At 33.6% G+C, this 26,247-nt stretch overlaps 2 protein-coding genes across 2 annotated transcripts in view; both read left to right on the top strand.

Moving 5' to 3' along the window:
* The window catches only part of LOC117686515 (E3 ubiquitin-protein ligase TRIM71-like), a 45,121-nt gene extending 29,078 nt beyond the window's left edge, over nt 1-16,043 (top strand). Inside the window, exon 4 of the mRNA XM_066081943.1 lies at nt 14,037-16,043. Within this exon, the coding sequence (XP_065938015.1) occupies nt 14,047-15,711 (1,665 nt within the window). The 5' untranslated portion in view covers nt 14,037-14,046 and the 3' untranslated portion in view covers nt 15,712-16,043. The remainder of the gene's footprint in view (nt 1-14,036) is intronic.
* On the top strand, nt 3,976-7,198 carry LOC105340677 (uncharacterized). The gene is made up of 2 exons (XM_066081947.1): nt 3,976-4,139; nt 4,615-7,198. Exon 2 carries the CDS (start codon nt 4,622-4,624, stop codon nt 6,275-6,277), a length of 1,656 nt encoding a protein of 551 aa, XP_065938019.1. The 5' UTR covers nt 3,976-4,139; nt 4,615-4,621; the 3' UTR covers nt 6,278-7,198.
* Nucleotides 16,044-26,247: the final 10,204 nt, after the last annotated feature.

The following is a 26,247-nucleotide window of genomic DNA, read 5'->3' as shown; positions in this document are numbered from 1 at the left end:
GTAATGTAATTTTTTTTAAGAATAACATTTTTTACCAGTTTATAAAAGTTTTTAGACACCCAAATTATATTTTGATTTTAATAGTCTAAGGTCATTCGACAAGGGGGGGGGGGGGGGGGGGGGGGGGGGGGGGGGGGGGGGGGCGAAACAGTTTATAGTTTGTTTGGGAGTGGGGGTTCCAAGTCATATATTTGACAATTTTTTAATGTAATTTAAAATAAGACTAAGCCATACTACAGTCATGAACATGAATAGTATAGAACAAAACACCAACTAATACATGTACATGTATATATACATAGGAAGTATTACAAAACAGATGATTGATCTATATCTGGGTTCTTAAATTGAATATCATATATCATGTACATATTATATTATTGTTCCTTAGTCCAAGGCATTTAAGATGGTATGTAGGTCATGATCCCAAGTGCTCTTCCTGAAATTATTAAATATCATAAAAACCATTGAGATCCCCACCTTAATCCAAAGATATTATTCCTCCTTAGGTCATGCAGGCGCATCAGATCATTATGGCATGTAAGTCATGACCCTAACGGGTCATCCTGACCCCTTAATAGAATCAGAAATTGTCAATTATCTTTAAATTATTGATGTTTGATGATCCTATCTCTATTTAACCTTTATTATTAAGTCTCCCGAATGAAATTTGGAGACTTTTTGTATTTGTACGGTTCTTATTACATGTATTCCTCTTCTTCTTTTTCTTCTTTCCCGCTCTGAACTTGTTTCTCAGAGATGGCTGAACAGAATTGTACAAAACTCTGGGATATGATAGGCCTGCATATCTAGTTGTGCACCATGGTTTGATTTTTCTCATTTTGGGTTAGACAACCACTTTACGGGTGGGGTGGGGGGGGGTCAAAAGTTTGTGGGGTCTAACATTGAACCTTGTAGGAAGAATCGTAGACTCTATTGTAAATGGTAACTTGAAAACGGACAAAGATAATAATATAGGGTTTTCATAATCATATATTGGCTGTCACTGGCAATATATAGGGTTTATTAGATCTGACCCCTGGGGTCATCCCCACCCCCCAGGAATTTGAAATTACCATATATCTCAGAAACTGTTATAATCATGACCCCTAAACCATATATATTCATGTTTCTGATGTCAAGGGGCATCAAATGTTATGTAGGTCATGGGCCCTGTGGGTGGTCCTGACCCACTCAAACAGCAAGTCCCTTAATATCTTCAAAACAGTTGAGATCCCCACCCTTAAACCATATATATTCTTGTTCCTTGTGTCAAGGGGTATCAAACGGTATGTAGGTCATGGACCCCAGGGGTGGTCATGACCCCCCTTGAACAGGAAGTGCACGAATATCTCGAAAACGGTTGAGATCCCTACCCCTTAACCATATATATTCTTGATCCTTAAAGGGCATCAAAATGTATGTACCGGTAGGAAATGGGCTCAGGGTTAAATTTAATTTTTCAAAACCGTAACGCACATCTATGGAACAGTTCCTATCATATCCCAAGATATGATGTGTCTATCCATTAAATCATAAAAGGAGTTCTAGGATCTATGTTTTTTTGAAGTGATAAACGTCAATTTTCTGCTACTTTTTGACTCCCTGGATGAAATTTAAATTTTTAAAACCTTACTGCACATCTATAGAACAGTTCCTATCATATCCCAAGATATGATGTGTCTTAATCCATTAAATCATAAGAGGAATTCTGGGATCTATTGGTTTTTTTTGAGTGATAAACGTCAATTTTCTGCTACTATTTGACTCCCTGGATGAAATTTAGATTTTTAAAATCTTATTGCACATCTATAGGAAAGCCCCAATTATATCCCAAGAGATGACGTAGCTACCCCAAAAGTTGTAAGAGGAGTTCTGGGAACCATACTTTTTTTGCAAAAAAAACGTCATTTTTTGTTGCCCTTTGATCCCCTTAATAAAAAAAAAATTATGGAACCTGATCACACTTCAATATGACACCCCCAATCATATTCTAGAAGATCATTTGGCTACTGCAAAAAGAAAATGATGTTTTTGAAACCAGTTTTTTTGTAAAAAAAAACGTCATTTTTTAGCAATTAATTGACCCCCAGGACAAAATTGAAAATTCCAAAACCTTACTGCGCATCTATAGAATACCATAAAACATATTCCAAGAGATGATTTGTCTACTATTGAAAATGTAGGAGGAGTTCGAGGAAGAAGGTTTTTTGTGAAAAAACGTCATTTTTTACCAATTATTTGACCCCCAGGACTACCAGAGAATTTTTGAAACCTTTTTACAAAACAACATGATACCCCAAATCAAACTCCAAGAGTTGAGTTTGCTGGTTTATAAGATGTAAGAGCAGTTTGAGAAAGTAAAACGTGACAGACGGACGGACGGACAGACGGACGGACGGAACAGAGTAACAACAATATACCCAAACTTTCTTTAGAAAGTGCGGGTATAAAAACTGTTTCTGTATTTGTTTTGACATTGTGAAATGGTGACGGGTCCATCAACACAGACATACTGTATAATTATGCATTGCACCATGATACCAAATAGGTCTTATGAATGGTATGTTTGAAAAACCTGATTAATGTATCTTAAAACTTAGATGAGATGATCTCATATAAGCTTATAAAATTATTGAATACCAGATCCAATTGTCCATTTTTATGTAGTAATTTCAATAGACATGAATATCTTTTTGAAAAATGTAGTAAAAAAGACGTAATTAACTACAGTAATTAAAATAGAAATCAACGATAACCAGTTATGCTTTTTTGCTTATTTTTCTGCAATGCCATCTTCCTTCATACATACTTAAAATAGTAAAGAAAAATGTTTTTAATTTCCAGTTCATTTTACGAGGTGGATTTGATTTTATTATTAAAAGCACTTAAATTAATGCTGTCACTTTACATTTATATAGTAACAATGGTGTTTCTTATGGGCCCTGGAGCATATTGGGAAAAAAAAAACCCAAGTAATACTCATATTTTCTAGGACGATGGGAATTGCCAGTATTTCTTGGGAAATACTGGAAAACGAAGCGGGGGGGTAGACACATAGGGAAGGGCCAGCCCCCCACCTTTTCTCAAAGCAAACTTATTTTTCAGCTGTCGCCCCCACATTTTCGGTAAAATGTAAGAAGTTGAAATGAAAATAAGGAAATATTATGAGTGATATTCAAAATTACAGTTAAAGGTGTACTACCCCCCCCCCCCCAACAACACACGGATTAGGAATTTCATGATTTTGGGAATATTTTTTGGGGTAGATAATTAAGATCTCTGTTATTTATTTTAGTTATATCAATACTTAGTCAACCCCCACCCACGCCCCACCCCACGAATAAGGAAGTTCATGATTTCGGGAGTAACCTTTTTTTGCTTTTCAAGATTTCTGATGATTAGTGTAGCCCACACTTTCAATTTGCTTTCGACGCCACTAGCTGTTTAACATATTTTACATAGATTGATATGATCCAAAAAAAAAAAACTAATCTGTGTTGCATTTTCTTTATATTAAAAAGTGTTTGAAATTTCATTTGTATACTATTAATCATTTATAACAACTCATCCGAGAATAATAGGAAATTTTATTGCAAGCAACATTTCTCTCCAAATCTTTACTTCTTCATTATTTAATTGATAAAATTGTCCATTTTAATTAATATATTTCCAAAATGATATATAATGAATTCTGACTAACAAGTTAAAGTATGGGTTTTTTCTATCACCATTTTTCAGCATCTGCATGTTTACTGTCTGTTCATCTCCTTTGCGTCCGTTTGGTGTTTTCCCTATAATGTATATAGAATTTCATCCTTAATAGTATCAAAGGCCAACTCTAAACTGACTTTTACATAAGACCCCAATGTGATAAGGAAAACAATAGTAGGAAAACATATATGTGCTGTTAATGATATGTTCAAAGTGAACCGAAGCATTATATTATTCATTATTTTCTTCAATATTTTTCAGAAGCCCACACTCGAAAAATACAGCTTGTATGACTAACGGGAAGTAACTCTAAATTGTTCAATGTGCTGTCAACTGACCGCATTCTGCATAGGATCCGCCATGTTTAAGGCGTAGATTCGTGAAAGAATTTTATAGAAAATACCAGTATGTGATACAGGGATACGGTAGGAAATTTTTATTTTTAAATTTACCACACAAAAACATGTGCAGTTTTCGATATTTTGCTTAACATAACATACATCACATATAAAATTTTACTTTCGATTTACCTTTATCGTATCCATGTTTGTACGTATTCGCCAATTAGAGTTCCATTCCCATTTTCAGATGCTTTGGGGAAGTTGGATATTATAAGAAGTGATTTCCCCTCCTCTTCTTCTTTTATATCAATCAATTTATTTCCCAGTGTTCATTAAACCCGTTTTCTTTTAAATTCCACCTACCTGGTTAACCGCTTTCGGATGTTAAATGTCATTTTTTTTGTGTACGCACAAATAACATGTTACATTCTGCATTTATTAACACGCCATAAAGTATACAGGTACATAACATTATATTACTTTTTTGTTTTATCATTGTATATATCAGAATTAATAGTCTATACAGAATTGAAGTCTTTTATATTTATATATTTTGTAGAACAATTATGGATCCCCGTTCTAGTGCGCACGATTTGCACCGATGTGAACTTTGTGAGACCGCCATAGTACAAAGCTACTGTGACGTTTGTCATGTCAACCTCTGCAAGCCCTGTATAGGAGAACATATCTCAGATGGATATCAAAAACATGCAATTGTGCCTTTCCTAGAACGAAGATCTACATTGATCTATCCGAAATGTAGAACTCATGAACACAACAAATGCAAACTGCTATGCAAGAATTGTGCCAACAGTTTTATTTGTTCTTCTTGTACTGCATCTGAACAGCATATAGGCCATACATTTGTAGAAGTTTCGCATGCTTACAAGACACAAAAAGAAATTGTTATGAAGGATACAGAAGAATTAGAAAACAGTATTTCTCCTATGTATGAAAAAATTGCGAGTGACTTGGAAAATCAGCTTGACAACCTGGATGGAGGATATGAGAAAATTACAAAAACAATATCCAAACAAGGAAAGCAATGGCACAGAGAAATCGACATTGTTATCAACAGAATGAAAACTGAAATCAGCGAGATAAAAGTAAAGCACAGAGATATTTTACAGAAACACTTGGATGAAATCAAACTGATACAGACTCTCACAAAAGAGACATTTCTGACCTTAAGGGAACTCGAGAAATCCACTGAAGTATCTCCAGTTATTGAATACAGCTCTAAGATCATAGAGTACAGACAGCTTCCACCCAAGGTTCAGGTTAAACTGCCAACACTCATTCCAAAACCGATAGACCGTAACAAGTTGAATACTTTGGTTGGGGAGATCACCCCATTATCTACTGCCACTGAAGAAGTTTCGCCATTAAATCAACCAAACACTTCAGTCAGAGAACTACTGGATGAACCGGAGCTTGTTGCCACAGTACAGACTGCGCACACAAGACTACGCAATGTTACATTTTTAGGTAAGGACACGATATGGACAAGTGGAGAAAGCAATGATATCAAATGCTTCAACATCAATGGTTCACTCCTCCAAAATATAAAGACAAACTCAGGAGAATGGCCTATAGATCTAGCTGTAGACAGCAATGGGAATCTAATGTATTTAGACGTGTCAACAAACACAGTGAACAAGGTGAATAATGGACAGACAGAAGAGTTGATCAGATTTCAGGGATGGAGACCCAAACAGTTGTGTGTCACCTCTAATGATGATCTCCTTGTTACCTTGTACAGTGATGATAGATCTCAATCCAAAGTTGTCCGTTACTCGGGATCTACAGAGAAACAAACAATTCAATTTGATGATAAAGGTAAATCTCTGTACTCGGGGAATAGTAATACTAAACACATCGCAGAGAACAGAAACCATGACATCTGTGTAGCTGACTGGGCGGTTGGTGCAGTAGTGGTGGTTAATCAGGACGGGGAACTCAGATGGAGGTACAATGGTCATCCCTCAGTTGCCAAGAACAAAGTATTTAAACCCTGGGGTATCACAACAGACAGTCAGAGTCGTATCCTGACAGCAGAATATTACAGCCATTGCATCCACATTCTGGATCAGAATGGACAGTTTCTCCGTTACATTGATAACTGTGATCTGGAGTATCCTACTGGTTTATGTGTGGACAATAATGACAATCTGTTTGTGTGTGAGTTATACAAAGGCATCGTAAAGGAAATCAAATACTAAATAGATGGACACCAATGTTTGTGATTATGAAGAGTGATATTGAGCTTTTAAGCAGATATAACTATGGGGTGTTTCTTTCATTAGTTTACTCATTTTATCTTTTATCAGACTATCAAAGTATTCACGTTTATATCACAGTTTATTTCTTTTTCATCTTAAAGTAATGTAATGATTATTTTAAAATATTTACTTAAAATTTCACAATTACAATGAGTGTTTACCCTTTTTAATGTTTTTATCTGTTAGATTATTTTTACGAATATAACGTTCTTTAATGCAATAAACAGTATAGGGGAATTATCGAAACATAAAAAATATGCCAAAAAAAACCCCAAAACACAAGAAACTTAGAAATCATCAAAATATTAGTCCACGGGGGTGGGGAGGGGGAGGGCTTATGCCTATTAATTTTAATTTCTTAATTTTCACTTCGATTTTTCAGATCTTCTTAAGAGTAGAGGGGGCAACTCCATGACAATTTAATTTTCTATATGTTATTGAAAAAAGAATCTGCTGCGAGAAAAAAGTGAGGGGGAGCTAGTCCCCCCCCCTTCCCGATGCCACATGCCTGGTATGAAAAGACTGAGATCTTTAACTGTAATCATTTGTTAGATCATATGTTTAAAAGTCAAATTACCAGTATCATTTAGTTTGAGATCATCAGTGGAAGTGACAATGACGACGGTAGAACAATGTTAAAAGAAGGTTTTTGACTTCCATCAATTGCAACAAGTTTTCATGGGTTTAGTTTTCATTACTTGCCGATAATGATTCAAAAATTTTAACTTAAATCCGTCGTTCTTTGTTTTTCTCACAATTCTCATTCTATAACAGTTTCATCTATTTCTCCAACTTCAGCAAATGGTTGAAATCTGGATCTTTGATATTACATGTATCACATAATAAAATGCATCAAACGTTTTTGTAAACCGTCAACTTCGGTACCATAGATCGGCATGGACAATTCAAGAATACGAGTTATCTTTCTTTGTCGCACTTCATCTATGCATTGATATGTTCCTGCTACATAAATAAATGTGACAGTCGTGAATATTAATCATCATGAATAAACATATGAAATGTGAAAAAGTTTGATAAATTGTATTATGTTAAAATAAAACAGCTTTTCCCAAGCGCACCTATTCGACAATATCAGTGTAATGTGGTTAATTTTGAATTTTCTGGCTGGATGTAAATTATACAAAATTATAACATGTCACGTTGTAAATTTTGTATTTACACTCAGTTAATTCAAAATTTACAACATGACATCAGTATAGATGTGGTGGCTATATATCATTAAAGGAATATAAGAATGTAACTTTGCGAATGGGATATAATAAAAATGATAGTACAGTTAATTTAATCCTTTAGTTTGCTGTAAAATGGACTTTATGTTACAATGTAATTTAATTGTTAGGAATCAATATCATTTAAACTTGAACCAGAAGCTTGTTCTGCTGCATATTTGCTTAATATTCCGATTGCGTTGTTCTACATAATTATACATGTATATGTATTTATTACTAAACATATTTTATTGTAAGTATTACGGGACGGTCCCTCACGCAAGTCTGGGCCAACCTTGAGCTTAATCTCTTGTTGTTGGCAATAGAATTTAAGCGTGGGTTGTTTATCCCTTGTTTATTTGATATTGGTATCATAAAATATTGAAATCGTCATTTAAATAATATATAGCGAGCAAAGCGAGCTCTAAGAACCAGTGTGCGCAGGAAAAAGAACAAACTAAACCTACAGTTCATCAAACATTTTTTTTTTGTCTACGTCCCAAAATGCTCTCTAATGTTTTCACCCGTGGTGCTATGCCAAAAATGGCCGACTTTTAACTCGTAATTTTCTGTGACTTAAAGTTTGAAGACACGTTTTGAATACCGCATATGCTTTGGCGAGACTCAACAGATTTGTTACATGCTTCCATACCTCCGTATTGAGTCGAGAAACGAAAACAAAGACGAACAAAGTCATGGATGACGTCACAGTGCACTCGCGCTATATTTCCCGCGATAAATTTAGAGGTGGATCAAACATCTGTAATGAGTGTACTGGCTTTTTCAGTATAGACTGCGATACCTACCTCATTGACATATGATTTGTTTTTAATTTTTTTTAATATAGATACTGTATGTATATATAGATACTGTATGTATATATACTAGCAAGAGCCATACTTTACTGTCATATCGATCCATTTTTAAGCTAATTGTGCATGCATGTACAGTAGGCAGGTAAGTACTGTATATGAGTAGGGAGGAAATAAACAACAGGACATTTTGAACTAAATAAAAAGGAATAAAATAAACAGTTAAAAAAATTATGTAGATATTGCATATAGTCAGACCATCAAATTTAAAAGTGGGAAATTACACACCAACAAACAGGAACACCTCTCTCTCTCTCTCTATCTCTCTCTCTCTCTCTCTCTCTCTCTCTCTCTCTCTCTCTCTCTCTCTGTAGGGGGTTGCGCTGTATGTATCATAACCATTAAAATTAGTGCCTTTGGCATACTTCTTGAATAGCAATACTCTCTCAAAAATTCTTTGACGTTCGTTGATACCTAAATAAAACTATAAGTTGACAATGATGCAAGGTGTGTTATTCTTGCTGCGCTCGTCAGAACGGTAGCATCGTAAAACATATTAATTTAATCATATATACATCCGCTACATTATATAAAGAGAGAACACTTTGTTGTTGACCTTTTTTCAGCAATATACTATGCAATAAACAAATCTACCACAGTTTGTAACAACCAAGGACATTTGTTGCTTTAAATTCAAACTAGCAATGAAAGGAATACCCAAGTAGTTTCTGCAGGTCTGACGATCAGCGCCATATGTTATAAACATGGAACATTCCGCCATCACTACAGCGTAAATGACACAGCGTTCTTCACAATACACATCTTCGCCAGCCAAGGGTTTTCGGTCCACTTTGCTCCCCATAAACCCTTGGCGGATTTCATTACGAAAACTCGGTGACAAGCTCCGTTTTATGATTGGCTGCAGCTGGGAGTAACTGATCCAATCGCAGTGCTTGAAAATAAAAACTTTAAAAGAAAACACATGTGTTATCTTTGGAAAAACATTCGGTGCTTTTAACAATTTTAGGCACAAGTTCTCGAGTACGGTGCCTCCCCAACGATGGTCTAACCAGATCGTTTTAAAAACCTATATATTTTACTGGGATTATACATAGTTCTGCAAACTTGTCAAGGCTCGCGTGAATGCATGGGCAGTAAACATGGCGAATGTAGAAGTTGCCTATCCTGTTAGTATATTCGTTCCTGCTTATGGTTATTGCTTTTAAAGGTTCAATGAGCTCTGTTTTATTTTATTTGTTTGGTTGGCATTATTCACGACAACGATACCTGGTTTTATGGCATGAAAGCTTTCATATAAAACGGCGACTTTTTCACTCCCGGTACAGATCATTACAAAACACTATGAATAAAACATTCCGTGCTTTCCCATGGTTATAACTTAATTCGTATTTAATAGCATCGTTAATTATGTTCCGATATTCGGTAGTCAACATGTTTTCAAGTTGTATTAATGCCGTAGTGTATTTAAAACCCGTTGTTTAATTCGATTAAAATGTAAATATGCAAGGGGCGCAACTCAAGTTGCTCGCTAGATAGCGCCACCACATCACCGAGTTTTTGTAATGAAATCCGGTAAAGGGTTTATGGGGAGCAAAGTGGACCGAAAACCCTTGGCTAGCGAAGATGCACAATACACGACACGAACGAAGACAATGTCAGTATTTCATCGGACCATGTATCTTATAGCTAGGAAAATGATACACAAAGATAAAGAAGATGTAAATACCTAGTTGAAAGGGATATGAACAGATGTCCTGACTTTGGTAACATGTTAACTCGGTGATTCTGGTCAGTTCCTGTAAGGAGTGGTGGGTGACTTTGGTCAGGGGGCAACGTTTACAAACAGACGGCATCGTGGGAAATGCGCGTGCTTTTGTCCTTTTGCACATGCATTGTTATTGTATTTTTGTGCAGACAATGGGTATGAACTGTGGGTAAACTTTTGATTGGAGAAGTGTAATGGTTAAATTAGGCCCCAGTGGATAATTGAATCATAAATGAGGGTAATGCAAAAGAGATGGGAGAGGCCTTCTGCAATAGAGTTTTATGGTGCACAATGGTAGAGCATTCAATTTTCGTATTATGTTGCCAAAGTAAGGCATTATTTTCATCCTAAAGTGGGATAGGCTTTGATTCCCTGCCTTTAACTCTAAAACAGGACTTATTGTTATCCTACAATTATAACACACAAGTATTCTACATGTGTTAAATTTCCAAATTTCATGCCAGCACTTTATCAGTTACCGGACAATGCATGGTGCTGCACATTTTTATTATTATAAAAAAAAATGCCACGAATTTTATATATAAACCTGTATCGGGGTTAAAACGTGAAATGTGTTGTGTTGTGAAGATCGTAGGAGATGTTTTGTTGAATCATATTGTTTTGATAATTTTAAGAATCCTTTCATTGGATTGTTCGTTTTTATGTTATAAAGAATCACGGAAGACGATTCATTAATAATAAACTTACTATCTAGAGCCTCTAATTTAGCCGACTCCACAGTCAAATCTTCAGTCTTGGGTAAAAAAAATTAGTAAGTTGACCCGTCCAAACAAAAAACTCGAAATTTATTGCAAACATAAAATTGCAAACGCTTTTGGACATATCAAACAAAATCAACATGCTAATCTCAACACGATAAGTTAGCCAGCTACAATATACACATGATGAATAACTATCCTTACCGACTTGTCCGTTTTGCCGATGACATTAATACGCAAGCCAGAATCTATTAGCCATCCAGTGTATCCATTTATAGATTAATTTACTGTAGCAGCTCAAAACACGAAAGTTCTCTAAAATACAACAAACAGTAGAAAAACTTGTTGAAGTACAATTTTGCTGTCATTTGGTCTTAAAAATACCATATTATGTTACAAAATATTCATGACTTGTTTTATAACATTCCATTTGTCAATCATTTTAGATGACTTTATTATATACCATTTTTGAATAAGTTTTCTCGTTATGTCACAAATGAGATAATTTTATTACTATGCCCCGAAAATTGCTGAATCACACCGGAAACAGTTATATTGCCCTCCCGGAAACAGTTATATTTCACAGGAAATAGTTATATTGCCCTCCCGAAACTGTAATATCACCATCGCGTGCAAGAATTCTGCATATTAATTACGTCGGGTTCGAAATTCAACGAGCCAGTTGCTAAGCAAACGTAAACAGATCCGCGAACTTTAAACATGTCAGGCCAAATCTGCGGTTTGTTCATCTAAATTCAGATGAACTCGATAGTTTAATTGATGAAAAAAATTCGGCAAATACGACAAAAGTGATAAACTCAAGCGTGAGTGTTTTAAAAATATTTGCCTCTGCCTTGTGAATTAAATAAATATGTTCATTACCCGACTTTGATTTGTTTAAAAATGTTATATAACATATATTACATGTCTTCTCGGGCGACAATACCAGAATATTTGTCCCTCGGTGACAGGAAAGCCCTGGAGTGTTATGTCGCCCTCTGCCTTCGGCATCGGGCGACATAACACTCCAGGGCTTTCCTGCCACCTCGGGGCAAATATTCTGGTATGTCGCCCTCGATGCCATGTAATATATGTATAATGTTTGTTGACGTGTTGAAATTGAACATGAACATGAATCTGTATCTGAATCAATTTAGTACCATTATTTGACCAAACATCATCTTTAAATAAGGATGAGAACACATAATGATCAAGTACTAGTCATTCATTACTTTTATTAAGTCTTCATAACAACAACATTGGGCAATATAACTTTTGACGAGTCGAAATCAGTGGCTGATCATTCATCACTTAATAGAATTATTATCCTATGTTCTTGTCCACATATCATGATTTAAACAATATTAATAAAAGCATTTCTTTGGTGTTTCATGCGGTTATGAACTGATAGCGATCATTGCATTAAAATGCATAACATATGTATACGGATTTTTACGCCACATAATTATACCTTTCTAATTAGGAATAATCGAATAAAGCATTTTAATGTTATTTATATATTTAAAATAAATAATCAAATAAATAATAATAAAAGTAATTTAAAACAACTAAATTATTAATGTTAGATAGAATGAATAGTCAACGCTTTTATTTTTAGAACTTCGAGTCTGACTTTATTTCGTGCAGTCCGTGGTTTTTTTAGGTTGCTGTAGAGTCGATCGATCGATAAACTTTTTAATACTGGATCGTGTAGATTTCGCCCCCGTCAGGTTCTATAGAGCTATAATTAAGTTTCAATCGGTTTTCCTAAGAAAAAAAAGCAGAAATTACTAAATGGATGTAATGTCTATTCTGAGGTACGTACTGTTAGCCAACAATAACGACGAATAATCTACTTTGAATTCTTCATAATTTAGGGGAAAAACTAGACGGGCTCTTTAAACCCTATAAATATTTTGACATAAAAAATATCTTATCAATCAATTGCTGAAGATAAACAATATCTATCTTGCAATAATATTTTCTATTTTTGTCGGTTGATTTCTCCCACAAGATTAAAGTAATTACAATGAAACTACAACGTGTTGCCGTAAACTTCGTGACTTTTGAACTTATCACAAAATAATAAATACTTAACGTACATGAGCTATATATATATACATTTACGTTAACTTCAATAATATATATATATATATATATATATATATATATATATATATATATATATATATACACACACTCTTACTTGAAGGGTTTGCAGCTGACTGGTACGGAAATATATCAAGTAAAACCAGTAAGTGGATTTGCTTGTGTGATTGATCAAAACTCTTCCTTTTCCACTAAAGCAATGGAAATCGGAGATTTCATTTGAAGAAAACATGGATAAAGATGTTAATTTGAAATATTTGTTCATTTTTCTATGATGGAAAGGATATTTTATCAGCTGTTTAAAATGCTTTACTTCAGGGTATGATGTTGATAAGGAGGAGGAAGAGGACCCCGATTTCTCCAAAGACCCGACCTACAAGATAGATTTACAGGTCAGTGTGCATGTCAGTAATGCATATGAGTGAACGTAGCGTAGAGAGATAAAATCAAAAAGACTTAACTTAAGATGTTTTCAATATAATTGTGGTGGAATTGATTCACATTAATGTTTCGGGTTTCGAATTTAAGTACAAATACATGTATAATATGCACCCTCACGTCAATAGTTAGGTGGAAAATGCAAAAAATTATCAATGTATAATACTATAAGGCCCCAAACGACAAACTTATCAATCATGAGATTTTTATTTTTAGTTACTGAAAAAGTGCATTTAATAGAGGCATTAAAGGAGAGATAAAAAAAGATAAAGAAGAGTGATCTATAAGGAATTTTTCCTTTTTTCTGTGTTTTTCCCCACGTTCGTTGTTTTAATTTGCAATCGCCTCCAGATCGACGTCAACCCGTAGAGGGGAATCAGTAGAATGAAACTTAAATTTTCATGTGAAGGGGATGATTTTAGTATCAGCGCTTTACTTTCTATACGGTTATTTCTCAGTGGACACATTTTATTATTCATCGCACCCAACCACTTCCAGTCAATGATTTAAAAAATCTGAACGATGTATCGAGATGACTTTAGTGCATACTTCTATCTATAAGAATAACCAAACAGATTTAATACATTTGTTTATATTCATTTGTAGAAACACTATAATGGATCATCAGAACAGTGCCCAGGATGTGCCCCGATGTGACCTTTGTGAGACCGCCATAGTACACAGCTACTGCGACTTTTGTCATGCCAACCTGTGCATACCATGTATAGGCAAACACATCTCAGATGGATATGATAACCATAAAATAGTCCCTTTTCAGGAACGAAGATCAACCCTGATTTATCCGAAATGTGAAAAACATCAACAGAAAAATTGTAAATTTCAATGCGCAGATTGCGATGAAATATTTCTTTGTTCTTCTTGCACTGCATCTAAGCAGCACAAAGGGCATACATTCCTGGAAGTTTCAGAAGTTTACAAAATAAAGAAAGAAATTATGGGAAAAGATACAAAAGACTTAGAAATCCTTATATTCCCTACATATGAGGAAATTGCACGTGACTTGGAAAATCAGCTTGCAAACCTAGATGGAGGATATGAGAAACTAACAACAACAATGTCCAAACAAGGAGAGCAATGGCACAGAGAAATCGACGCCATCATCAACAAAATGAAAACTGAAATCAGCGAGATTAAAATAAAACATAGAGATATTTTACACAAGCATTTAGATGAAATTAAACAAAAACAGTCTCTCATAAAACAAACACTACAGGCCTTAAAGGAAATGAAATATTCCAACGAAGTATCTCCAACAATTGAATACCGCTCTAAAATCAGAGAGTTTAGCAAGCCACCACCCAAGATTCAGGTATCACTGCCAACATTCATACCAAAACCAATAGATCGTGAGAAGCTGTATAATTTGTTTGAACAGGTCACTCCATTATCTACCGCTACTGAAGAGGATGTATTGTCACAAAACCAACTAAGTTCCTCTGGAAAAGAACTACTGGATGAACCAGAGCTAATTTCCTCTATACAGACTGGGTATAAAACACTACGCATTGTTTGCTGTCACAAAGAAGATAGAATATGGACATGTGGAGATACCAATGAAATCAAATGCCTCAGCGTTGATGGATCACTCTTCCAGAGAATCCAGACAATATCAGGAAAATGGCCCAATGATATATTTGTAGACAGTGAAGGGGATCTTTTGTACTCCAATCGGATAGCAGGGACAGTGATTAAAGTGAGGAATGGAAAGACAGAAGAGTTGATCAGATTGCATGGATGGGGGCCGTGTAAGGTGTTTGTTACCTTTTCTGAATATTTGCTAGTTACCATGTGCAGTGATAATTTAACTCAATCCAAAGTTGTCCGTTACTCGGGATCCACTGAGAAACAAACAATTCAGTTTGATGATGAAGGTAAACCTCTGTACTCCGGGAATACCAAGATCAAAAACATAACTGAGAACAGAAACCATGACATCTGTGTAGCTGACTATGGGGCTGGTGCTGTAGTGGTGGTTAATCAAGGCGGGAGACTCAGATGGAGATACACCGGTCATCCCTCAGTTACAAAGAAGGAAGCATTTAAACCTTGTGGTATCTCAACAGACAGTCAGAGTCGCGTACTAACAGCAGACACTGAGAACCATTGTATCCACATTCTGGATCATAATGGACAGTTTCTCCGTTACATTGATAACTGTGGTCTGGAGTATCCTTATGGTTTATGTGTGGGCAATAATGACAATCTGTTTGTGTGCGAGTATTATAAAGGCAATGTAAAGAAAATCAAATATCTTAACTAGATATTCAAGCTGTGACAAATTATTGTCTTATAAAACACTTGTTCGGTATGTATTAACATACTGAACAAATGTTTATAAGACCTTTATTGTAACAACAAGGTTCTATATTATGTTGTTATACTTTCATGTTAAATACTGAAATCTGATTGGTTAAGACGCAGTTAATAATATTTTCTATTACCGTCAGCGTTAGCAACGCACTTAGCAACGGGTAACATTAAAAAATGTTACATGCGCGAAAGTTATGCGCGTACGGTTCGCTGTAGAATTCACGTTATTCCTATATAAAAGCAGTAAAATTTTCTTAAAAATTAAGACATTCAGTATAACAAAATAAATAGTGCCTGTTTGGGAGGATAACTGTTGAAATTGACATCCCTAGAAAACCATTGTCAACCTCCGCTTCGCGTCGGTTGACAATGGTTTTCTCGGGGTGTCAATTTCAACTGTTACCCTCCCAAACAGGCACTATTTATATAATGACACATGATTGATTTACGATATGCTCTTTGATTTAGACAAGGAAAGGATAAGGACGATAATTACAAGAAAAGGTGCAAGAAAGTTAGCACGTTTGTAGGAACCATCGACTCTAAACAATTGAGTTTACTCAATCGGAATGGTGCTACAGTCTCGAACGAAATTCAATCACTTGAACATTTGCAATTGATTATACCTTCTTGAACTGGTATATATGAAGTCTCATCTGCAACATGTTATACTTAAAAAGTTTGTATTATAAGCAGTTTTTGCACAATCAGAATTTGTATGGCAGAATAATAATTTTAGATAAAACCAAAGATATATTAATAGTTAATAAACAACATATTTCAGAAGAATGAATTTTAAATATACATTAATAATTGTTACTCCTTCAACAATGAGACTAGATTAATTATTCAACACAACATCTGTCGCTATGCTCAGAGAACGCGGAAACGTGTGTAACGTTAATTACTAGTATAAATCATAGTCTGTTTTGAATATTGCGTCTGAAAATGGCATTAAATATTTCATTTCCAAAAACTAATGTGAAAAAAATGTAAGAGGGTTGAATTTAAATAATCATTTTACTTTCTTATTTATTGAATGTTAACATAAAAAGAAAATTATCAGTGGTTTTCGGGGATTGAACTGGGTGCCTTTGGTGTGTAAGCATGTGACTCATACCACTAGTCTAAGTCGGATTTATCTTTATAGTAACATATTATCTTTATTATAGAAAATACATTTAGGTTTATGGTTAATTATTTTGTGATGTTAGAAAGAATAGCATTCTGAATAATTCTTGCCCAGCTCACTTTCATTGTCCAAGAGAAAGACAAGGGAGAAGATGTAACCTCGGTGTAAAGAAATTAATCTAACATTCACAGTGTGTCCTTGCTTAGGTACAATGTATGTGTATTTGTTAATTTGTTTGCTTATTACAATGATAGTGTATGTGTATAAACAAGTTTTATAATTTATTTAATATTGAGATATTGTTTTTGAATGAGAAAAGATAAACCTGTACTTACATGTATTAGACAAAGAAAACCGGTAATACTATAGATAAATGAGTAATCAAAAATATTGGGAGTATATGTATATTTATGATATACAAGTGCAGATTTTAATTTTAATTTTTAGGATCTGTCAACATGTATGCATGCTTGCTGAAAGTGGAAATAAAGAACCTCAACACAATATTCTGAGTGTTACATAAACATAAGATTAGAAAAAAAAATACCGGTTTATTTCGAATCTAAAACACTTCTATACAAACTAGTCCAATGAGCCATTCAAAGACCCGTTATGAATAAGACTTTAAAGTAGTGTTCTCTACATGTCTTCAGTTGTATCGCCGACTCAGCGGATTTTTATCTTTCCCGAAAACATGCATTTTTTTTATATTTGGGTCTTGTATCCATTTTTTAACCCTTGAATTTTACGACGACACTTGCACTAAATTCGTGGAAAGAAGACCCCGAAACCACATAATAATTTGAAAATTGTGTAAATGATTAGGCGTTTGGATGTTTTGCAGCATGTTGCTATATTTTTGTATTTACTGCCACCTGGTAAATTCAACATTTATAATGACACATTTTTTTGCAAAACAAAAATCATTACACTAAGGTAAATATAAATTTTAAATTCATGTTGTACGTTTTGGGTCTTTTTAATACAATTCATTTGAAATCATAATTGTATTCACAAAATCAAATTTTCGGACTAGGCGATTCTTGATCTGCTTTTGCCTAAAACCAAACTATATCAGATCACCTACTTTTATAAACAGTAAAATTAAAGCGAAGGACCGATTTTGGGAAAAAACAATTTTGTAAAATTGCAACGTTGTTCATATGAATTCATACAAAATAGTTAAAAGCCGATACATGTATTGGTCTTTTTTTTTAAATAATTTTTTCAAAAATATATACTTTATTTATCCATCGAATAATGTATTGGTATGTCAAGGAACTTTAAATAAATTTACATTGTTGCTGTCCCATTTAATAGATTTCTTTAAAACTGTGTTGATGAGAACTTTATAGATTTTTGATAATTATCAAACTTATCTCGAGGATCAATATCCGTTTATGATTAAATGTTTATAAAATAAAATAAATGCATATGTCAACTTGAAAGTTTTAACCGCTGTGCAGTGAATGCTAGAGAAGAAAACTATTTACAGTGATACCCAATTGGTTATGTTACTAGATGGTTTACCTTCGGCGCGGCTTTGGATAATATATAACTTAAAAATAACTTACTAATTGGATTTGTTCACTCCCTAGTAAGATTTGCATTACAATATTAAAATAAAAATAATGTAACTTTAAATTCATTAGATATCCATCTTGTCAGGTTTTGGCTGTTTTAAAAATATCCACTTGTGGTTTTAGGCATTGTTGCCTACTGAATTTTTGTTTTAAAGTTCACTTACTTATGTCAAAGTCGAATAAGACGTTATCTAATACATTAAAGAGGCAAAGCTCGCAACGTTACGTTTTTAGTTTTCTGATTTTTTTATCTTGTTGCTTACTACAATTGTTATTGTCTTTTTGAGAGACTTCTTAAGCAGCCTGTAACTGAAAAGTTTATAGACGAGGAAAGGTATCTCTATTCTCTTATCTCGGCTGAGATGTTAGCTTGCCTTAATTGATATTTGACAGGAAGCTGTTGGAAAAATCTTTGGTTAATATCATAATATTAATCCCAGATATAAATATAAATCAATTTTAATATTAACCTTGGAAACGCAAAACGTTCTTGGGGAAACATATGTTTGTTGCGAATGTTACAAAATGGAAATTGATGGCAAAAATAATTTAATTACTTTATGATTCAAAATAACCTCAAAAAATTCCCTTTGATTACGATCACGAAAATATTAATCAAGGCAATAAAAATGACAGGGAAATGGCGTGTAATGCATGGAATTTTTTGGCTAAGTACCGTTTCCTAAAACGTATTGTAATTGCATTCTCTGCATTACAAGTATAATGTGCGTTTGATACAAAGCACCTATTATTTATTTTATCATAATAAGAAAAAACCCAACAAAATGTAGGTTTTGTGATTCGTTTCTATAACAAATATGGACTCTTGTTATAATGCACAGGATGTTTACCGTTGTGACCTTTGTGAGACCGCCGTAGTACACAGCTACTGTGACATTTGCGATGTCAACCTCTGTACATCATGTATAGGAAAACACATCTTAGATGGATATGACAAACATACAATTGTTCCTTTCCGTGAAAGAAGATCCACCTTGATTTATCCGAAATGTAAAGAACATTCACAAACAAAATGCGAATTGCAGTGCAAGGATTGTGGCGACAGTTTTGTTTGTCTATCTTGTACTGCATCAGAACTACACATTGGACATAGGTTTGTAGATGTTAAAAAGGCTTACAAGATGATGAAAGACGCCATTAAAAAGGATGCAGAAGAATTAGAAATCCACATTTCTCCTGTATATGATGAATATGCACTTGATTTGATGAATCAGCTTACAAACCTGGATGGAGAATATGAGAAAGTTACAACGGCAATATCTAAACAAGGAGAGGAATGGCACAAAGAAATAGATTATGTTGTCGAAAGAATGGAAAATGAAATCAGCAATATAAAGGTAAAACACCGAGAAGATTTACAGAAACAGTTGGATGAAATCAAACAGTTACAGTCTTTGATGAAACAAACAATACTGACCTTAAGAGAAATTCAGGAATCCACAGACGTTTCATCGACCATCGAGTATAACTCTAAAATCACAGAGTTTAGCAAGTCTCCAACAAGGTTTCTGTATTCAATGCCAACATTCATTCCGAAACTAATAAGTCACGTAAAAATCTATAGTTATTTTGGTGAAATTACACCACTACGGACAACTAGAGAGGAACCTGCTGTGTCAGCAAAACCAGAAAATACTTTAGGTGGAGAATTACTGGGTAAACCAGAACTGAAGAAAATAATCCAGACTGGGTATGAAGAACTGCGCAGTGTTGCATGTCACAATGAAGAACGAATCTGGACGACGTGTGGAAAGACAAATGATATCAAATGCTTTAATATTAAGAGTTTTCTTCTTCACACAATCAAATCAAAATCTGGAAAATGGCCAAATGATTTGGCTTTAGACAAAGAAGGGAATCTACTGTTTTCTGAAGGGACAAGACGAACAGTGAATATAATTAAGAACGGAGAGTCAGAGGAGTTGATTAGAGTACAGGGGTAGATGCCTAATACCTTGTGTGTCACCTCTTCGAGTGACCTCCTAGTTTCCATGTACAATAATGAAAAAGATCAATCCAAGGTTGTTCGTTGCACGGGATCTACAGAGAAACAAACCATTCAATTTGATGACGAAGGTAAACCTCTGTACTCGGGAAATAATGGAATCAAATACATTACCGTAAACAAAAACGGTGACATCTGTGTCTCTGACTGTAAGGCCGGTGCGGTTGTGATTGTTGATAAGGCCGGGAATTTTAGGTGTAAATATGCTGGTTATCCATCACGTACCAAGAAATCTCCATTTAAACCCTTTGGTATCACGGCAGACAGTCAAAATCGTGTCTTAATTGTAGATAGAAGCAACCATTGCATCCATATTCTAGACGGAAATGGAGACTTTCTTCGTTTTATCGATAATTGTAATCTAATGGATCCTTGGGGTTTATGTGTGGACGATTACGACAATCTGTTTGTGTGTGAGTTTTACAAAGGCTATATAAAGAAAATCAAATATTGTTAAACATGCACACAAAAAATAGTTGCATCGATGTACAAGTACAGAAATACTTTGCTGTGCATATACTAGTATTGTTGCGCGAATCGTAACAGTATATATTTATGAAAAATTCATTAATTTTATGTAATACATTGATTTAACTAACAATGATTCCAATGCAATATACAAAAACAAAATTATTTCCTCTTCCGCGCATCTTTCTCAATTGAATTCATTTGTTCCTTATTTACATGTGTTTTATTAATTGTTTCACTTCCGTCTTATGTAATTCAGTTTTAATGCACTTTTATATAATTTTCCGTTTCATGACTTTAAATCTTGTTTCCGTTTCATTATCTAATGATTATACTCCATAATCACAATTGTTTACGTCCTTTTGAGAGAAAATTGGGAATGTTATGATTATTATCAAAATTGATAGCAATTTGTATTCTCAGTAGCTCGCTAATACTCTATCTAAAAAATATTCAAAATATAGAAAATGTTTTTTTTATACAGAAAATGTGATTTTTTATCTTTGTTTACACATATTACTTAAATGCTTCTTTATCAAAAGTAAATTTTATAGATAGAAATGTCAAATCCATAATTTTTTAAAGTTTCATTATGGATTCTGGTTTCAACATTTTCTGCATAAAAAACCTTATTGATGAAACTCCAATGGATACCAGGTATCTAAGAACATTGTATTCTCAACAATAATTCTCGAATGTAAAGGAAATCAATGCTTAAAGATTTTAGCAAGAGAACTGTGTTTTCTTTAGGACTTAATATTTTAGTGATGTTGTATTCAACAGTGTAGGCACATACATGTAAATATGTTAGTGGAGTTGAGATAAACTAATTTGGTAGGGATATCAGGAAATTCATCAATTCATTATTAAGTAACGTGAGTGTTGCCATGACAATCCTCGATTCCTGTTAGGATTGACAGACACCAGTTGTCTGAAATAATGACAATGGATTGGTTTATTTAAGGAATGAATTCAATATTTATTTGTTTTATACGATATAAAATTTGGTTTGTGGCAGTTTACGCTATATAAACCGCTTCACGGTTTATAAAAAAGCGTAAACTGTTTCAAACCATTTTTTATCGTATAAAACTAATAAATATTAAATTCATTGCTTATAATTTAATTTATTTTACTCTTCATTGTAGATAAAAACGGTTATTTGACCTTTAAAATGACGTAAAATTGTACAAAATTCAAACGTAACGTCAGCCGTATTGATACGTTTTTGACGTTAGTCGTACTATTGTGTAGGCAACATTTTTTATACGATATAAAATAAGTTTTAGCCTATCAGAAAGCGCGTTACAACCTGAATTAATTTTTTTTTCTTTATTGATATCATAAAGTTTGGGTTTTTATTTTTATTTTTTAAAACTCTCATGCAACCCATTTGCATTAAACATGTTCTGAATACTGCAGTAAGGTGCATCTCAAGAACGTGTCACTTTATTACTGAATCTGGTTTTTTTTCTCTAGTTTCAACTGGATAAAATATCTGGTTTCAGCGCTGCGGAAACCCTTTGGAAACTCTGCGAAAACTTAAAGTTATTTCTCAATTGACAGAATTTTTTACTAATTGCAGATACATTATAATGGGCATCAAACATGATTTATAAAGCGTTTAAATGCTTACAATATAAGTATATTTTAATATTGTATTTTGTATTGCAAGGATTTAACTTTCAGAAAATCGAGATATATTAGCGAATTAAATGTAAGTTAGGTGTATTGGCAGAAAATTGTGTTCATATATGTAAACCACCGAAACAAATTAGTGTGGGTTAGATGAGAGGAGATACCTGCATTTGTTTTCTCTTTTTTGAGAACAAGGAATAGCAAATCTCCTAACTATATGTTAATACCAACCTTTTTATTTTTATTTGAATACTGAGTTTAAAACGTATGCAATATTCAATATATATTGAATTTATAACCAAAAAGCTATTTGTTCTTATACTCGTGTATGTATTATTTTTTCTAAGCTAATGCAATTACGGATGTTATTTTCTATATTCAGTTTATGCAAAATTGCTCTTATATGTAAGTTCAAAGTTACATCTTGACAGCAGCTTGAAAGATGACCTCATCGTCTGGCTGGGCAACAGAAAAGACTGTTTCTGTATTTGTTTTGACATTGTGAAATGGTCACGGTTCCATCAACGCATACATACTGTATATGCATTGCACCATGTTACCAAATAGGTCTTATGAATGGTATGTTTGAAAAACCTAATTAATGTATCTTCAAAACTGAGATGAGATGATTTAAGATGAATATCTCTTATAAGCTAATAAAATTATTCACTACCAGATTTAGTTGTCCATTTCTATATAATAATCTTAATAGACTTGAATACCATTTTGAATAATGTGGTAAAAAGACGTAATTAACTACAGTAATTAAAAAATGAAATCAACAACAACAAATTATGCTTATTTGCTTATTTTTCTACAATGCCATCGTCCTTCATACACACTTAAAATACCCCCCAAAAATGATTTTTAATTTACAGTTCATTTTACGATGTGAACAGTATTTGTTAAAAGCACTTAAATCAATGCTATCACTCTACATGTATATAGTAACAAGGGTGTTTCATATGGGCCCTGGAGCATATTGGGGGGGAAAACAAGTAATACTCATGTTTTCTAGGACGATGGGAATTACCAGTATTTCTTTGGATATACTGGAAAAAGGGGTATAACTGCATTCTTCATTCTTTAAATCATATATGTTTCGGTGTAGACAGTAGTATATATACCTTGTTAACAATCACATGCAATCATTGTTTATCTTACTAGACTTTGGCCCGTGCGTGCACGGGTTGACATTGCCTATCGGACATTTACGAAATAGGTACATCGACACACCGTATTATTGGCATTTACATAACAAAGCTATAATCCTACAATAATTCTATTAATTTCACTACACTTTCCTTAGTTTGAATAATCTAACTGTGTCTCGAGAAAGGCACTCACCCCAGTTAGAATGCCTCCCATATACCCGTATATAGCAGAAAATTGCAAAATCGCTCCGGAACGATTTTGGAGAAAATTAATAAAGTTGCCTTAAAAAACAAGTCAAATTCATCATAACCTTTTATGAGAGTGTTAATACCTTTCATCTACAATTTTAATCCATATAATGAAAGAATTCAACACTTTTTCATCAACGTACACGTATTTTCTTTGCTACAGAGACAATACACGGAACGCATTCTATCGTAAAACTAAGGACATCCTTCATTTTTACGATAAAACATATTCTATCTTCACTTTCCCTAGAAATATAATGTAAATTTTTTTGCATGTTATCAAATATTTTTTGTCATCACGATAACAAAAGTAAGTACATGTTCTTAGTTGAAATGAATATTTGTTATTTTATACTTTCTCTCATAAGAAATCATTAATACATTATACCTAAACAGAATATATAGCAAATTTCCCATGAAAATTTACCCGTATTTGTATTATCATCTCTGAGTTTATTCATGCAAATATAAAATTGTGGAAACATAAACTAAAGATCCCGTTTGCGTGAATGTATTGCACAAGCGCAAGATTGTAAAATCCAAAAAATCCAGATGATGTCCGGGATTCTTTGAAGAATTTTCGTTGATTATTAATTAGTGAAGCGTTACTGAGAAAAAATAAAAACAAATTGGTAATCTTCAAGTACCAATGATGTTAAAAATATATAAAAAAAGACAGTATTCCTCCGATTTTTCAGTATTAAAGACCAAAAATTCGAGTCTATTATTTTAATATAGTAGTATAGATATCCTGAACACATGTCTGGCATTGAATAAATGACACGAATTAAGAATTTAAAAATGTAATTTCTAGTAATCCCTTGCATTGCTTTGTTAAAATCAGAAGTATTTCCAAGGACGAAAAAAAAACAAAGACACCAAAAACAAAGCATTTTATTGTAATATTATATCATAATATTATAAATACTTTATTAGACAACAATATTTTTAAAAATCGAAATAAATGGCTGAATTTTCATCATTTAATGAATAAACAACATAATACTATATCTTGTTTTCCTATCACATAGATAACGTGCTGTTGATAACCACCCACTCTTAGAATGAATTTAAGGTAGTCCACCCATAACTATCATATTTCATATCTAATAAATTGCAAGTTTGATCCTCAAAATCTTAATTTGATTTTAAGGGGTTTATTAAATGATAAATATTTTTAAAAAATATTCAAAGAGAGCTGTAACTATAAACAACAAAAAAGTTTTATCACACGAGATATACAGGAGGCGATCTTTGGAGATCTTTGGAGAGCCCCCCCCCCCCCCCCACACACTTTTTCTTACAGCAAACATAATTTTCAGCTGCCGCCCACGCCCCCACATTTTCGGAAAAATATAAGGAATTGAAATGAATATAAGGAAATATTATGAGTGATACTAAGAATTACAGTTAACTAGCCCCCCCCCCCCCCCCCCCCCCCACACACACACATACACATACACACACGGATTAGGAATTTCATGATTTTTGGAATATTTTTTTTTGGTAGATAAGATTTCTGTTATTTTTTTTTAGTTAAATCTAAACTTAGTCAACCCCAGCCCCCCCCCCCCCCACACACACACCCCACGGATAAGGAATTTCATGTTTTCGGGAGTAACCTTTTTTTTTTGCTTGTCAAGATTTCTGATGATTAGTGTAGTTCCCCACTTTCAATTTGCTTCCCACACCACTGTTTAACATATTTTACATACTAGATTGATAAGATCTACAAAACCTAATTTGTGTTGCATTGTCTTTACATTAAAAAGTATTTGAAATGTCATTTGTATACTTTTAATCATTTATAACAACTCACCCGAGATTAATGGGAAATTTTATTGCGAGCAACATTTCTCTGCAAATCTTTATTTCTTCATGTATTTAGTTAATTGATAGAATTTTCCATTTTAATATGTTTCAAAAATTATATAGAATGAATTTTGACTTACAGTTCAAAGCATTTTTTTTCTATCACCATTTTTCAGCATCTGCATGTTTACTGTCTGTTCGTCTTCTTCGCAGCTGTTTGGTGTTTTCCTTATAATGTATATAGACTTCATCCTTAATAGTATCAAAGGCCAACTCTCAACTGGCTTTTACATAAGACCCCAATGTGATAAAAAAAATAGTAGGAAACATATCTGTGCTGTTAATGATATGTTCTAACCGAAGCATTATATTATTCATTATTTTCTTCAACATTTTTTAGAAGCCCACACTCGAAAAATATAGT

The sequence above is a fragment of the Magallana gigas genome, chromosome 4, assembly GCF_963853765.1.
Source record: "Magallana gigas chromosome 4, xbMagGiga1.1, whole genome shotgun sequence".
Taxonomy (NCBI): Eukaryota; Metazoa; Mollusca; class Bivalvia; order Ostreida; family Ostreidae; genus Magallana; species Magallana gigas.
Note: the sequence above shows the minus strand (reverse complement) of the source record. Positions and strands in the feature narration are given on the sequence as shown.

Bases quoted from the DNA above. Each gene is read 5' to 3' on its own strand.
- LOC105340677 (XM_066081947.1), top strand. From the start codon at position 4,622: ATGGATCCCCGTTCTAGTGCGCACGATTTGCACCGATGTGAACTTTGT.